Source organism: Mesoplodon mirus (genome assembly GCF_964341445.2).
Source record: "Mesoplodon mirus genome assembly, chromosome: 4".
Classification (NCBI taxonomy): domain Eukaryota; kingdom Metazoa; phylum Chordata; class Mammalia; order Artiodactyla; family Ziphiidae; genus Mesoplodon; species Mesoplodon mirus.
In genome coordinates, this window is record NC_138979.1 from 135,533,672 (window position 1) to 135,551,607 (window position 17,936).

Sequence of the window (17,936 nt, forward strand, 5' to 3'; positions counted from 1 at the left end):
AAATGTACAGCAACACTCCTGGAGTTTGAACAGATTGTGTTTAGTTTGCTTCTTCTCTTTAACAGTATCCACACTACATGCTATCCAAAATACCAGGGCATCATCCTCTAATAACCCACACCAGTGACATTGTTAAACTTCTTAATATCATGAATTTAGGTATTTTTAATACTAAAAGCAAATACAAAGCACAGTATGTCTGCATTTTTTTTGTTAGAACTCTAACAGTGATTTCATTGAAAATAGTTAAAAATCTATCATATTCAGCTCTCACAGTTAAACAATTATCTGTGGAGAAAGTCAAGCAAAACTTTAGTTCCTAATATCTGCCTGAATTATCTATATATTACTAGATAATTGTGTAATCTACTCTTACAACTTCAGATTGCACACAGCATTGCAATGATTAGGTCTTCACAATTTAAGCAAAAGGATGCCTTGAAATAGGTGGATAATTTGGGCAAAGGGCACGCAATTTCTGAAGCAGAAACATAAACTATGAAAACAAAAGAGTATTATAATCTGAATTAGCAATTACTTCCAAACTCCATTTTGCTTCGTTGCACATGGCCAGTATTTAACCATTAGGCTTGTTGATTCTTTGGCATTAACCAATGACATAACACCATCATAATCATCACACACACACTAATACAATTCTTTTTCCATTAGTGGGTATTAGTTCAAGTAATAGGCAGATTTAGGGAAATTATAGTTTAAATTGGGTAGCAATAATGTAGAAATATTGTTTACTAATCCAATTCCAAAAATCACCTCATTTTCTTCCCTTGTCCCCCCAATCTCGAAATACATAGAAAAAAATGTACTTACACTGAACGATGAGCTGCACCAAGGCTTCTCTTGGTTTCACATTAAATCCATTGTACTGGCTGGTCTGACATCGGTACATTCCTGACATTTCCCTAGATACATTCACAATCCTCAGTGTTCCATCATAACTCTCCATTTGCATTGACCCATCAGGCATTGCAACTTCTTTATCCGCTCTAGACCAAAGGATGATGGGTTTAGGTTTTCCAGTTACTTGACACTGCAGTTCTATTGTGTCTCCTTCTCTGGTGACCAAAGGTGATTTTTCCTGTGGAACAGTCAGATTGGGTGGAACTTGAAATGGGAAAAAGAAAATTTTTCAAGGTTAGTATGTACTGGTAAAGCATATTCAAACACAGAAAATCATAAGGAAACAACTTCTGCTGGTTGAAGATGTGTGACAATTCAGATGACAAAAATTACAGAGACCTTGGAGATAGGTGGCACTTACCCTCACTTAAAATAATTCTAAATTGTTTTCGTAGAACTTTCTCAAATGAGGTCTTCAAACATTAGCAAAATAAATAAAGCATTACATTGGAACATGAATGGTCAACATAAGAACAATCTACTCAGTGACTTGTCATTATCAGCCATTAACTGGGTCTTTAAGATCTGCATTTCACAGAAGAGTGATCCTACTTGCTGAGGTAAGATTTAGCTTTTCAGTCTTCTGCTTCCTATGCTGTTATCTCTTATCCAAGGATGTTATAAGAAAGGGATAAGGGACATTATAGACTTAGCAGGCACAGTAAATGTAATAGGAAAGAGAAAAAGAAGAACCTCTGATATAAAACCAGAAGTTCTAGATTTGGTTTAGAAACTGTTGCCAAACTGCTAAGGTTTAGGATTCCTTTTTTCCCTCGAGGAAATGAAATGGAACAACTGACTGCAATGCCATACTCTGACAATCCAGTGTATTGTTCTTTTTGACTTTTAATATTTTTGACATTTTAATTTCAAATGATTTCACTTTAAGATTTTGAGATCACTGTACATAGTTTGTCATGATGCTGTCACTATTTCTGTAAAATTAATTTTAAGTGAGTTTTCAAAAATATATTTCAATAATCTAAGAAATTAATTTTCTCAAGTAAAGCTAATTTCTGATTTTACTGAAGATATTTATGAGAAAATTAGATTGATTTTACAGGAACTTACCTTACTGTGCTGGAATATATTTATGTTAGGGTTTGGTGAAAAATGAACTAATAAGAGGCAAATACTACTCAATGAGTTTTCCTACAAACAATATCACCTGTTCCACTGGAAGACTTTTATTTCTCATACAAATGTGTATGAATTCAAAAGTATTTATGCAATGGGATATCTATCAAAAAAGCATGGGCTAAATTAGAAGGGCAGAATAATAATAACCAGAAATATATGAATAATTCTATCATTGTGATAAATGTCATATGCTTCCCCTCTTTGGAGTTAATACTGAATATGGACAAAAAGGCAAAGGTTTTATTCTCCCTTCTAGCATTACTGTGCTCCAGTGCCCAGGAACAAAAACAAATATAATTATTGTTTAAAGTATTTTTCAACTAATATTGAAATGTTGTTCCTTTTTATTACACATAGAGAAAAATAAATTTAAGTACAAAGTGATATGAGAATTAGTTATCTTGCTATTTAAATATCTTCATGTCTTTTTCATTTAATTCCTTCATTTACTTCTAATTAAAAAAACAAAGTAAATAATGCTAGCATCTTAGAAATCAGAAAATATGAAACACTAACCACTATCTTCTTGAAGTAGATATATATATATTCTAGGAACTGGCATTAACAAAAAACATGTTTAAAAATGGCTGCATTTTTAAAACCTACATGATTAGATAATTTACTCTTGTAAATATAAACAATTAAATAATTTAGTTAAATAATTTGTTCTTTTTGAAGTGAACCACCAGGGAATGATGCAATTCTAAATAAGCATCATCTAGTAACAATAGGATTAAAAGAAGCTCCAGTATTTATTCACCCTCCACGATAAAGGACACAGAATAACAGCAATAACCTCAGCATTTAACATTAATTATGCTCCTATTGTGTGCCAGGCATAGTTAGGGATTTTACATTTTCATTAGTTCTCATGACAATCCTAGGATCAAATATTTAATATTAAAATTTAACAAATGAGAACACTGAGAATGAACAGAACTCAAACTGAGGCCAATTTATATCACGTGGCCAATGTAGAGATATGAACCCTGAAGCAGGCTCCAGTGAAGTATGGTGTCTGGAATGAATAACTTGAGTTAGTACTGGACTCCTCTTGCTCATAATTAGTCTGTTCTTATGGACAAACTGGACCAGTTTTACCTGCCCATCTCTTGGTTACTCTCTCAGGGACAATAAAAAAGAGTCAAGGTAGAAATGTGAGGGAGTAAATAACACATATGTTGCAAATTACCTGATCTATCTGTCTTACATCTTATATGTCTATTTTAAATATCTGTATCTACCTGTATGAGAATAATTCCCGTATACAAGTCAAAACTTCTTATAAGATATACCACTCCAAATAAATATCCAAATTATGATACATTTATGTGAAATAAATGAGAAAAAATTATACATTAAAAGATTATTTAATAGAATGTTATTATTTGAAATCAGAAGATTTCATCCATTCCACAAACAAACCACATGACCTTTGCCAAGCTTAAGCACTCTGAGTATGAATTGCTTCATTTTTGAAACTAAGAATTTATACTTTACCAGCTCCAAGGTTATTAGTGTTCTGACTATAGGAACAAACAGTAAAAAGTTAAAGACAGAAGTGGGGCTAATAATAAGTATCTATTTTCTAACTTAATAAGATGAATTAGGCCAGTCTAACAAAAATAGATCCTTGACTAGCTACATTTTTTTAAGTTTATCATACTAGATAGTTCAAAAACTCCCTTGTTAATGTATGTTATTCATTTGTTAGATAAACTTTTCTCCCTATGTAATCAAAATTATAGAAATGTAAACCTCAGTTTCAATCTAGGTAAGTTACAAGTTGATTTTTGAATAAATTTGCTCATTTTAAAATAAACACCAAAGCCTAATTAAAATAAAGTTTATTTTCCATCTCTTCCAGGAGGCTTTTTAAATCTTGATTTCAGAGTTAACATTTTTTTGCAACTTTCTTGGACAAGAAGGTCTTAAAACTTGTCATAGTTTTTATAGACTTCTCTCTCTCTCCACATTAAATTTTCCATTTTCTAGAATGCTCTAAATTATTATCATAATTTTTCTGTCAGGAGATTTTGTTTGTTCTCATTAATATCTCTCTGTTTTGCATGTTTATAATGTGAACTGTAACTTTACCCCAAAGTTCTTCCAGTCAATGATTGCAGCCTACTACTATTTTCCAAAAGCCTTGCAAATCCCCAAACCTAAGCATTATTTATTTCTTGACTTAGTTGTTAACAATAGACTTTTCTTTGTTTCACCATCTTCTAACTCACCACTTCCAATCAGCAGCTTTGGTTTCTCTATCAAAAATATCTCTCATATCAGCCTATCTCTTTTCATGGCTATAGGTAGCTTTCTTAGTATAAGTCATCCTTATCTCTTCTTGTGACAGTGTCCTAAGTGGTCTTTCTGCTGCCAGTTTAATTCTTCCAGGCCTCCTGCTTCTGTGTCATAAACTTATCATCATAAATAAAATCATGTCCCTGTAACTATGAAAAACTTCAATCCTCAATGAGTGTGCTCATCATAATACTGCTTTAATTAAAAAAAAAAAAACTGAAAACAGTCTGACAGATTAACTAAAAAAAATCGTGGTACAGTCACATAATAGATTATGATGCAGCCTTTTTAAATGATGATGCAATAGACCCACATTTATTGACAAAGATATTTATATTGTTAAGCAAGGAAAACATGCTAGTGAATAGCATGAATAGCTACAACCACTATTAAAAAGTGAGTAAAACATGTTACTGAGCAGTATGTACAGTATCACTTTTTTTTTTTTTTTAAGAGGGATCTCCAACAAAGCCCTCCTTTTATTTATTTAATTTTTTTTTGCGGTATGCGGGCCTCTCACTGCTGTGGCCTCTCCCGTTGCGGAGCACAGGCTCCGGACGCACAGGCTCACGGCCATGGCTCACGGGCCCAGCCGCTCTGCGGCATGCGGGATCCTCCTGGACCGGGGCACGAACCCGCGTCCCCTGCATCGGCAGGCGGACTCTCAACCACTGCGCCACCAGGGAAGCCCAGTATCACATTTTTATATAAAAAAAGATGTATGCTAATAACTGATAACAGAGAGTTTCTTAAAGGGAGAATATACATGATTCATCTTTATACTTGCAGCATCCCACACTCTACTTTACACATAATAGGAACTCAGTAAAAATGTTTATACCAAATGTACAAATTAAGACAGTGAAGCAGTTGAGCACTGATTTATGGAAGAGAACAAGATTTACATGGGGAAAAGTGTAGAGGAAAAGAAATCCCAAAAGGAACTATACCAAAACACTAACAGTGGTTCTCCCTGAGTGTGGGATTATTAGTAATTTTTTTTTGTATATTGTTCATTTTTCATTCTTCTACAATATGTGCTATGCATATTAGCATATTATAGTCTTCAAGAAGCCCAGAGAAAATTAAAATGTTAATGCAATCTATTATCCAAAGCTCATTTGATGAAAACTCCACTTTTTAATAACAACAAGTGTATCATTCCAGACACGGTATTCTAGAAACATAGTCTTAGAAATGCTCCTCTAGAATCACTCACTCCTACAACACTCATCACTTACAGTTTCACTGACTAGTGAACCTCAGTGCCCTTGCAGTTCTTTCCTGCATTTGGCAAGTCAGGCCCTTGTCTGAGCACCCCCTACCTGCCACGTGTGTTGAGATTCAGTTCAAAGTTACCACTTATGTGATGATACTTTGCCTACCCCTAGGCTGAGTTTGTTGCTCACTCTTCTTGACCACATATTACGTTGTATACCCATTTAACCTGTACTCGAAGTTTCACCCCGTATCTTCTTCCATGTCTATATCCCTGACCAGATAGCTCCTTGAAGGCACAGAGTGTCAAACTCTATCTCTGAAGCCTGATGCCCTGCTTTCCTGGTTGGCACAGACCAGGAAGTCATGAAATAATTGAGGAAGGAAGAGGGGGAGAGAGGGCAAGAGGGTAAGAAGGGGAAAAGATTAAAATCTGTGAATATAAAAGAAATAAATATAATAGATATAAATTATGAACATTTTAAAAAAGCAATAAATAACAATGAAACATAATAATTCTATATAATTAGTAATCCATACAACTAGCAGAATCTCCTCTAAAATATATTGTTAGTATAGATTGCAGATGCAGTAGATCTTCAAATTTGTGAAGGTGTGTGAGAGATAAGAGAGTAAAAAAAGGATTCCTATAGTTTTCTTTTTCTTTCTCCTTTCATTTAAGATTTGGATAGATAAGTTGTAAATTTAAAAAACTAACGAACAGAAAACAAACAAAAGAGCCAATTTGAGGACATGACATTTAATTTTGTCATGATGTTTTTATGCTCTTTTTCTAATCAACTAAATTATTTTTTCTTAAAATATTGTCTCACAATGAAAACATTAAATTAAGTAGAAAAATTTGAAATGTCTGCAACTTGTGAGATTTATTCATAATGCATTTGCTAGAAAAAAGTCCCTCCTAATAAAAACACAAAGATACATTCTTTGACATATAGTCTATACACTGTCCTTGCTTTGATTTTTCTTACCTGAAATGCTACTGTAGGAGATGTTATAATCGGAGAAACTTAAAAAACATGGTATGGCACCAAAACTTCTCATTCCAAACATAAAAAGAAATAGACAAGTAATATGAACAAACTGGTTCTCTGTCAACTTTTCCACTGTATCACAGACTGTAAAATAAAGTAAGTATAGAAAATAAAAATGCTTCCATTTCTTCATTGGGAAGGAAGGTGAGGAAATTTAATCTTCAGTTTTTACTCAGAAAATGGCTGGCTTATTTTTCCTACTCAAAAGAATACGGGGGAAGGTTAGTTCATCTCAACTACATGAGAAAATATCATGCTGTTTGAAACAAAGATATAAGAATATGCTTATTATGAACTTATTGGTTTAAATGTGTAAATATGCATAGTGCACTTTAATAGTAGATGTTCGAACAAAAGATATACTTCTTTTAATACATTATAATTTTTTATAATAAACTAAGTAATAAGTAGAATTGTCTCCAGAAGGACAACCAGACTCATATTTTCAAGAATCTTAAAATAAGTATGGCACTAATTCAATCATATTTGAATTTAGGGGGAGAAGTAGTTTATAGCACATATGTATGTTCTAGAGTAGAATGTATAATCTATATTTAAAGCATAAGTAAATAAGACCAAAAATATTGTGTTTATGAAAGTGAACCCCAGAAGTCAGAATTCAAGAATTCTCATGCTGACTAGGTATATATACACACATGTAAAAAAGTTAAGACTCAAGTAAATAGTGAATTTGTAGACTCAACTAATCCAAATGAACCAAATTTATTGTATTATTTAACCTTCAAAAACAACAGGTGAGGTAAAAAAATTTATTATAGACTTGATGTGAGTTTTATCCTTGGTGATATACTGATTGAAACTCAAAGGTTAGCTATATCCTTATTGCAGACCACATAGTTTTAAAGGAAAGATACCTCTATCACACTTGAGTGCTTTCTCAGTGTCCGAGTCAGCAGTTCTCAATTTTTTTCCCAACACATTACAGATTAGCTTTGTAAGCATGAGACTTGCACATGGATATAGTCAGATTTTTAGGTTTTGAAAAATCAGAAAATAATTTTACATGGAAGTAAAGAACTGGATAGTTTGCAATTGCAACTACTATCAATGGCACATCAGTAATACCTTCTCATAATGGACTATGGGATAAGTAAGATAAGCCTTTGGTTACGTGAAATTGTCAGCAACTTGTAACTCCACTCAATTCTCTTCCATTCAATTAAGTATCTTCAATGTAAGTGAGAATAATATCAATACTGTAATCTGTATTTTAAAACCGCCATACACTAATAGTGGAACTATTCTAATTCTCATGCACCTCATAGCTGACTTGATGAGCACACACTAAGATTTGGAATAACTACTTTAACACATGGAATTTTTAAGAATAAGTGGTCATTGAGAAATATTCATATGATGATATAAGGTAAATTTGAGAATTCCCTTCAACTTAAAAATAATTCTAATCCAAATCTCCAAAATACTTTTTAAACTAATAAGCTTGACCCATTTTCTTAATAATTATATGTCAATTAAAATGTATAGTAAGATGTGCTTGAAAAATATTCAGGGTGGGGCTTCCCTGGTGGCGCAGTTGTTGGGAGTCCGCCTGCCGATGCAGGGGACACAGGTTCGTGCCCCGGTCCGGGAAGATCCCGCGTGCTGCAGAGCGGCTGGGCCCGTGAGCCATGGCCACTGAGCCTGCGCGTCCGGAGCCTGTGCTCCTCAACGGGAGAGGCCACAACAGTGAGAGGCCTGCGTACAGCAGAAAAAAAAAAAAAAATTCAAGGTGACAAAAGAAATCCAACATGCTAAAGACTCCTCATTTACTAATGGATTTGCTCATATTTGCTTTCTTTTAGAGACCATGACGGGTAACAATATTTGATGAAAGACAGAGACACTCTAGACCTCATTTCTCATGAAAGGAATAAAGGTTGCCAATGGATACTTCCTGTTTTGTAAAAACACAGAGACAATATGGTGATTTATATGATATGCAGCACATAGAGTATTTTTGCAATTGCTGTCATTTTAAAATATGCAGAACTTCCCTGAGCCAAAGGTTAATATAATAATATATTGCATTGCTGCACTTCCTTCTGAATTATCTTCCCCCATATAAATGGATCACTAAAATCTAATTGACAATTGCTTCTTCCTCCTCCTAAAAAAATCTTACCATTTCTGAATTAATCTATCTTAAAAATCCTATTTTCTACCATTCAAATAGCTTTAGTAGCTCCCCATTTTCTAGAATGTCTAAATCCCATTGCTTATTTTCCATTTTACCTGCCAACACTTATTAAGCCATAGTGCTTCTGTGAAAAGCTCGCTATTCAATTTTGATAGGTCTCTTGGTCTGCCTAACACTTGGCTCATTTCCTACTCCTTGCCTTCCTTCCTTCACTCCATGAATGACTTTCCCGTCATAACACCCATCCAACGATTTCCCATTCTTCTAAGACCCAACTGAAACTTCCTGTTCTCTTAAGTCTCCTGATTTCTGTATCTTTTATTCATCCTCCATGTCTCTGAATTATAGTGTATCTGATTTATTCTATCGATGTCACGACAAAATGTCTACTCTTTTACATATGTAGCCAAAACATTCTGAGGTCAGTACTAGGCTTTATCTATTTCCTAAGAAAATAGCTCCCACACCATGTGATATTTCAAAGTATTTTAGAGGTGCTTAATAAATTCATGATTAATTGATGGAGCACCAATCAAGGTTTCTAAGCAACCAAAGTAAGAAAACTATTGATGAATAATCACCTCTTGATTATCAAAGGCTTAATTATAAAGTATATAAATTTCAAGATCATTTTCACACATCAACTCTATTTTTAGTTTAAAAAGACACAAAAACCATAGGTTTTCATAAAGTTAGCATGTATATTAGATTTTAATTTGGGCATAATAATGAAACAGGGAGGTAAAATATTGGAAGTATTTGGTAGTATTGAGTAATTTGTCCATGCTATGGCTTTCCTCTATCATCAATTAAAAAAAAAAGCTAGTTAGCTCTACAACAGAATGTCCATTTGGACCCATATTCTAAGACTCGTATTACTTACAGTCTTGTGGGTAAATCATATATGAAATAGGCACTTATTTTTCAACATGCCATCATACCATATGTTAAGCTTACTGTTTTTGTCCATAATATGAATAAGCATAAATACATCTCTTATCATACTCTGTAAATAAAAACTGCCTTTTCTGCACTGACATACACACTTTTTTTTAGTGGCTCACCTATAATAAATGAGGAGATGCTAATAAGACAGGATTGACAATATTTTACAAATCTAGCTATAGAGAAAGAAGAAAGCATGTATTAAAAACAAACATGAGGTTAAAATAGCACGGTGTTTGCATTTTGAAATTCTTAGGGGAAATGTGCATGCACACACACCCATACATACACACATGCACAATGCTTATTTTTTAAAGAGTTATAGAAAATCTTATTACAATGGTATTGTTAGTTATTTGAAACATATGGGGAGAGGCAGAATCCTGAAGCGTAGCAACTCTGGAGAGTTTAGTATTAGAAGATGGAGGACATGCCGTGCCATTCATACAGGTTTGGCAGGCAACAGTTATGGCTGTTCCAATTTCCCTCTCCCAGCAGGTGTTGCTATGGCACAAGAATAGCCTCCGAGGGATTCAGTGGAACACAAAGTGTAAGATGAAAGAGCAAAAGAGAAAATCACTCTTTGAGTGGCATTCATATTTTCTCTGCTACACAAGCTACAGGGTCAGTTGCAAATAAATACTTGCTGCCTCATAAACAGGTAAGTGAAGGGGGCCTTAAGCTGGGGTTACTTATGTAGCATTTGCTTAAGCTTAGTTTTCAAGTATCTTGAATTGCTATGATCTTCACATAATTTGGTTTGCTAACTTGAGCTTACAGTAAAATATTTTCTAGAATCATTAATATAAACCTATATCAACAAGACTATTTTTTACTGACATTTTTGGGAAAAGGGGTGAAAGCATATCCTTTTTTCTGAGTTTAACCTCCCTTTCCTGACTTATTGTATGTGTTTCTCATGTACTGAAATACAGAAATGAACGACGGTCACTGACTAATTATGTAAAGTCTCACATCTTGTTTTCTTTGAGACAACTAAATAAGAAAACAGGAACAAGATAATTCTGCTTGCTAGTGACTTGAATTATGTTAACATTTTAGCAAGCTAGGAATCTGAACTAGACTGAGAAGAACTTGCTTTTTTCTGTAATAAGAAAGGAGATATTATAATAGTCAAAACCTCAAATAAAGTGCTAAGATCTTTAATTACTAAGATTATGACCAGGTCATTTGATGAAAAGATAATCAATCTATAATCATTTCTGGGAAATAGGGGACCAATTCCTCAACTTAACTCTCTACTGTTAATCAAGTTCCATTTCATGTTTGGTATATATTTTTTTCAATAATGCAGAGTAAAGGTGGAAAACTATAGTTAATTGGGTATAAACAATTGATTAAGAATTTAAACTTGAAAAGTTGAATACCACATTCTATACATGTATTATACAAACTAAAGGTAACAAACAGGAAAGAGTCCTATAGCTTAAAAGTTAGCTCAGAGATTCCCAAATTCCTGGAATTCGGATATTCCATTACACATTTGTGTTCTTGCCTACTCACTCTTGAAAATGGTGCCATGATTTATGTAAATATATTTAAATGTGTGTATAAATGCACTATCCCTTAAATTAACATTATGGGAGTAACAAAAGCAGAACTGCATGTATGAACTTATGCCCTAGGCTGGAGCTATTACCGATTCACTTTAATACATATTTTTGAGCCCCTCAAATAGGTAAATATGCTTAAGACTGGGGGCAAGAGAGTTAAACCTTTAACTACTTTTAAAACTTTCAGTATGCATTATGGAAGCTGATAAATAGGGAGAATTCTCAGTAACTGATAACTGCTCACAATCATTTTTAAGTCAGAAGGCCTTTTTAAATTGACATGTATAGTCTGGAAGAGTTGTAAGTGTACAAGATTAGAAATTGGACTTGGACACAGGGTCAAAGCACTTACTAGCTGTGCAATCTTGGATTGTCTTAATCTGTTTTCTCATCAGCAAATAAGGCTGAGGAAAAGGAGAATTTAATGAGAATTTAAAGATAAAATGGCAGAATGCACATTAGAGCATCCTCTGAAGTGTAAAGTATTTTAAGTTATGTAATATACTTGTAAAGAGCGAGGCTCAGGTCTGGCAGCCTAGATTCAGATCTTAGCTCTACCACCTATTAGCTGCATGACCTCAGGAAAGTTATCTAACCAGTATCTCTCAGTTTAAGTAAAGTGAACGTAATATTACCGACTTCAATTTTCTTTTTTTAGAATTAAGCAGTATAATACACATAAAATCTTGAACACAAGGTCTCTCATATAGTAAACACTCAATATATGTTAGTTGTTATATTTTCTCCTCAATGCCTTTTATTATGGTGATATCAATGACTGTATTTTATTGTTCTGCATATATTTCTACATTGAAGGCAAATATTTTGTTTTATTCATACCTGTGATGTCTCAAGTACTGAGAATGGGTACACATAGGGTCAACAAAATATTTTATAAATTATATATATATATATATATATATATATATATATATATATATATATATATATATATATATATATCATTACCATTGTCAGCTGTCTTGGAAATATGCATTCATTTCAGATGAGGACACTATTTGAAAAAGATAATATTTTAGAAAGGACAGTAGTGAACCTTTTTAATCTGAGTAGTCAGAGGCAACCCCTAAAGCCATCCAAGGAAAGAAGGTGCAGATTTCTGCCATTAGATATAATAATTTGAACTGTGTGTTTGGACTGTACTATAAAATGGCACATAATACAGATATCCTTTGTCAGTTGCATCATTTGCAAATATTTTCTCACATTCTGAGAGTTGTCTTTTGGTCTTGTTTATGGTTTCCTTTGCTGTGCAAAAGCTTTGAAGTTTCATTAGGTCTCATTTGTTTATTTTTGTTTTTATTTCCATTTCTCTAGGAGGTGGGTCAAAAAGGATCTTGCTGTGAATTATGTCATAGAGTGTTCTGCCTATGTTTTCCTCTAAGAGTTTGATAGTGTCTGGCCTTTCATTTAGGTCTTTAATCCATTTTGAGCTTATTTTTGTGTACAGTGTTATGGAGTGTTCTAATCTCATACTTTTACACGTACCTGTCCAGTTTTCCCAGCACCACTTATTGAAGAGGCTGTCCTTGCAACTCTATTTACAATAGTCAGGAAATGGAAGCAACCTAAGTGTCCAACATCAGATGAATGGATAAAGAAGATGTGGCACATATATACAATGGAATATTACTCGCCATAAAAAGAAATGAAATTGAGTTATTTGTACTGAGGTGGATGGACCTAGAGTCTGTCATACAGAGTGAAGTAAGTCAGAAAGAGAAAGACAAATACCATATGCTAACACATATATATGGAATCTAAGAAAACAAACAATGTCATGAAGAACCTAGGGGTAAGATGGGAATAAAGACACAGACCTACTAGGGAATGGACTTGAGGATGTGGGGAGGGGGAAGGATAAGCTGGGACAAAGTGAGAGAGTGGCATGGACATATATACAGTACCAAATGTAAGGTAGATAGCTAGTGGGAAGCAGCAGCATAGCACAGGGAGATCAGCTCGGTGCTTTGTGACCACCTAGAGGGGTGGGATAGGGAGGTTTGGAGGGAGGGAGACACAAGAGGGAAGAGATATGGGAACATATGTATATGTATAACTGATTCACTTTGTTATAAAGCAGAAACTAACACACCACTGTAAAGCAATTATACTCCAATAAAGATGTTAAAAAAAATACAGATATCCTAGCGCCCATTCTATTCCTATGAAGTAATGAGGTTTAGACATTCCTCAATACATCTATCTCTCTCTTATGAAGATGACAAAATGTCACTGTTGTACATTTTCACAAAGGTCAGGGTGTTGCCATGAAAACTGGGAACCAATAAGTAAAAAGGAACTGTCTGATCATGTTAATTATGTGATTGCTTTCCTGTGGGTGAAGGAATTCTAAATTAAAAGGAGGATAAGCTATAAGTTATATATCAAAAGTGCAATGAAAGCATAGCAAAAGAAAGATGCTTTAAAGAAATCCACAATTTATTTTATTTTCTAGAGCAGGGGTCCCCAATCTCTGAGTCGTGGACCGGTACTGGTCCGTGGCCTGTTGGGGAACCGGGCTGCACAGCAGGAGGTGAGCGGCAGGCGGGCCAGCGAAGCTTCACCTGCCACCCCCCATCGCTCGCATTACCGCCTGAACCATCTGGCCCCCTCCTCCGCGCACCACGCCCAGTCTGTGGAATAACTGTCTTCCACGAAACCTGTCCCTGGTGCCAAAAAGGTTGGGGACCGCTATTCTAGAGCAACTGTTGCTCACAGTGATAAACTCTTCAGTGCCTAATGGCTAGAAAAATCAATTTACTTCTATAATAAAAAGGCCATTTGTCTCCTTGTAGAATCCATCTGACATTGTTTAGCCTCTTATACATGATCACTCTGAACAATGCCTGTGGTTTACAAATTCCCTAATTACATCACTGATTATGTACTACTGAATATGCCTTATCCTGTGGAAATAGACACTATCACCATTTTAATAAACATTTTGACATAAAATGAAGCTGGCTCTTTCATGCTTTGTTAAGAGCAAAGTGAAACAACCAGTGAACACAATGTTCCATCAACAGATCAGGACCACGTGTTCTTTAGAGCAAATGAGGTTTAATTAACAGATCCATTAGCAGAGAACTGGTCAGTTAAAACATAGGAGAAGGGTTTCCTTATAACACATGGACACTTTATTAACAAATATTCTACAAATGCATGATTGTATTTTATGATCCATTCTGCCAGTCTGTAGAAGTATAGAATGCTACAGTAAAAATATGGGCCTAATTTTAAAACCACATAAAAACTCATATAACATCATTGATTGGAATGATATATAACTCATTCTAAGCTAATAAGTGTGTGAATAGAGTTTAGTACCATTTTATTAATATACTTTTACATTCCATTTTATTCCTAAGCAAGGGTATTTCCGTTTAAATGTCAACTAAATACATTTTGTTTACAAGTATTATTTAGATAGTCTTGGTGAAAGTGGACTATTTATTTTTCATTTATAGTGAACTGTAATTCAAACTAAGTGCATTTTAGAGTGCAGACATTTGAACTCCTTGTCATTTTATTATTTCTACTTCGTGTATTTAAATTACTAATATATTTCGTACTGTGCATAGAACCTTTTTTTTTTTTTTTTTTTTTTGCCGTATGCGGGCCTCTCACTGTTGTGGCCTCTCCCGTTGCGGAGCACAGGCTCCGGATGCGCAGGCCCAGCGGCCATGGCTCGCGGGCCTAGCCGCTCCGCAGCATGTGAGATCTTCCCGGACCGGAGCACGAACCCGTGTCCCCTGCATCGGCAGGCGGACTCTCAACCACTGCACCACCAGGGAAGCCCAGAACCTTTTTTTAAAGTGCAATGATATGCTTTTAATTTCACATCTTTTTAAATCTCATCATTATTATGGTAGAACATCCCTAAAATTTGGGAAATTCTGATGTATTTACCTGATTTATTTACGTACTCAGCGGAATCTGCTGTCCTCAGTTCTCCCCTTCCCCTGCAAACTATTTTCTTGTCTCCTTATCTAAAGCTTTCAGTTCTGAGCCTAGGCTGTCTCTTAGGCTGACTTTCACCCAACAGGACCACCCAGGCTCCAATTCTTTAGTCAGAGAGGTAAGAAGGCAGACATGCCATGATTTGGGTTTTCTGAAATGGATTCACTCAACAAAAATATTTACATTTCTCACAGTTTATCCCTGGAGTCTGAAATCTCATTACGTGTGCTTGTTCCATTGAGAAGCTGTGTGTTTTGTGTAAAGAACCTGGGTTTTGCAGTCAGAATTGACCTATGTTCAACACTTTGAAATGCTTCAGCATATGCTAATGCTTTGCTTCCTAAACTGGGTGTGGATATATATGTGTGTAAACTATTTAAGCTTTATACTTACAATTCATGCATTTTCTATGTTTTTGTTACGTTGCTATAAAAGTTAAAAAAAATACTTCACCATAGACAATGTGATCTACACTTGCGTGCTGCAAGTTTTAATGTATAGACTAGGGTTACTTTAATATGTAATTCATGCCACTCAGGAGTACACATCCCTAGGTGTGGTTAGGCAGCATTTTAAAGACACAAACCCTGGGTCCACTCTTCTCAGGAAGCTAGAACAAGACAAGTATCATCTCGTTGAGTTGCCCTAAAGAATTTTTAACCTAGCATAACGCTGAAAGTGGTCTCCTTTGGTGAAATGAATATTGTTCAATCTATGCACCTAGGTTAGAACAGGTTAAGGCCATGCCCCATTTTAGTGAGAGGAATATGAGATGAGAAAATGGGACCTGACATCCTAACACTCTTTGAAGCGGTGTTCTCAGAGTAGGGGAGAGTGTTGTGCCCCACTATCAACCCAACATGGTCACATGAACCAACTACAATACTACCTGAATTCCTTTTAGAATATTTTAATACCTGCCTACAGTGATCTTTTGATGCAAGGCCCTTGTCAAAGGCCATAACCGAATATCATAATCACCTGCGATAGTAAAGGGACATACCCATTTAACGTAAGATGCTGCAAACTTATACTGAATTTGGAATCTGAGATTGTATACTTGAATCAGGTTATGGCTATAGGAAGTGAACAAGTACCTGAGATTTGGGATCCCATTTCCCTCTCTATAAATGGAAGGCACTAGGTAATCTATAAACATCTTCAGTATTTAAAAACGATGCCAATAACTGAGACATTTAGAAATCTTTTTAAAATGTTTTACAAAATAGGTATATGGGAACCTGCCCCAATAATCTTTTATTTTTATTTAAAAATAAATATTCAGAATTCATAAATATCCTCAAATTGTGCCACCAAAATCCTAACTGTAATGATTTTCTAAATTTATTTAATCTCTTTGCTAAGCTCACTGATATCGCACAATGAAGGATGAAAAATTAAGACTGTAAAAACTAATGAGGCCCTTTTTATATATTTAAATGAATTCGTTTGTAAGCAGATTTTCAGGGGAAAGTCCTTTGCACTAATGGTAGTTCTAACTTCTATTTTGGAGGTATTGTAGGAAATAGCTTTAAGACATTCCAAACTGTAAAATGAAACCTAGTCACTACAAACAAATTATATCACTATAATAATTGTTCTGTCTAATGCCAGAAACCTAGGATTCTAGATCCTTTGCTATCACATAGTCCAAAACAGTGATCAAACTGTTAGTCTATGGATCTAGTCTCTATGGCTACTTCTATTTATTTCTCTGTTCTTCAATTGATAATGGTAGCTTGGTAGTATCATCTAAAAATGACATAAAAATTCCAAGTGTTATCATAATCATATCAGTAGTGAATCTAATACCACTCCCCACATCTCTATCTTCTCCTCTAGTCAAGAGATGCAGAGTGAGTCCTGGTATTGTAGCTTTAAATAATATACCCTGATTTACATCCATTCTCAACTATGAGTTTGATGGAGACATTTATTCTTCATCAGTTAATGAATATAATTTTCATAATTCTTTCTTTAACTTGTGTATAAGTTATTGCTAGTTATTAAAATATTAAGTGCAAATTATGGAACTAACTAATTGTGTTCAGTCCTCTGGATTAGAAGAATCTTTATTCAGTCATTTAAAACTCAAATAGTTTCCATGTCCCCATGGCTTGCATTTAGAAGTGGATGAAGGGTATAGGAAACATAAATTGGGCATTCTTTCCTATTTCTCATTGACCTGCTCTTATCTCAATATAATCTTGGAATTTCAAAAAGTGTTGAATTCTGCCAAGTGAAGGAAATCCTCAACACATGACACAGTAATTAGACAACAGCTAATAAACCACTGTTTAACTATGGCTTGTAAGGTAGAATCTTGGTTCTGATATTTGGGGAAGAAAGTGCTGGATATTTTAAGATGATAATTGGAGGAAAATCGTAAATCTGATGTTATTTTCATAATTAGATAGATTCAGTTTTATGAGAAAATGCAATATAAAAACATGATTAATGTTTATTCAACTACTACAGAAAACAAAGAATTAATTTAATGCAGCCAATTTTTGCATTTATGCTCTCCCCAAAAATAAGCAGTAGAAATATTGATATAATTTATGCTTCTCAAAACAACTTATAACTTCCTGACAAGGCCAACTAAAAATGTTTCCAATATCCTTCTCACTTTTGTAA

General features: G+C 34.5%; 1 protein-coding gene across 5 annotated transcripts in view; it reads right to left on the bottom strand.

The window, feature by feature from the left end:
* The window catches only part of MDGA2 (MAM domain containing glycosylphosphatidylinositol anchor 2), an 823,345-nt gene that overhangs the window by 193,360 nt on the left and 612,049 nt on the right, over window positions 1–17,936 (bottom strand). For all 5 annotated transcript variants that reach the window (XR_014293890.1, XM_082618922.1, XM_082618923.1 and 2 more), the window contains one exon: window positions 832–1,125. Coding sequence is in view for 4 of the 5 variants with exons in the window: in XM_082618922.1 (XP_082475048.1) it covers window positions 832–1,125 (294 nt within the window). In the remaining variant the exon portion in view is untranslated. The remainder of the gene's footprint in view (window positions 1–831; window positions 1,126–17,936) is intronic.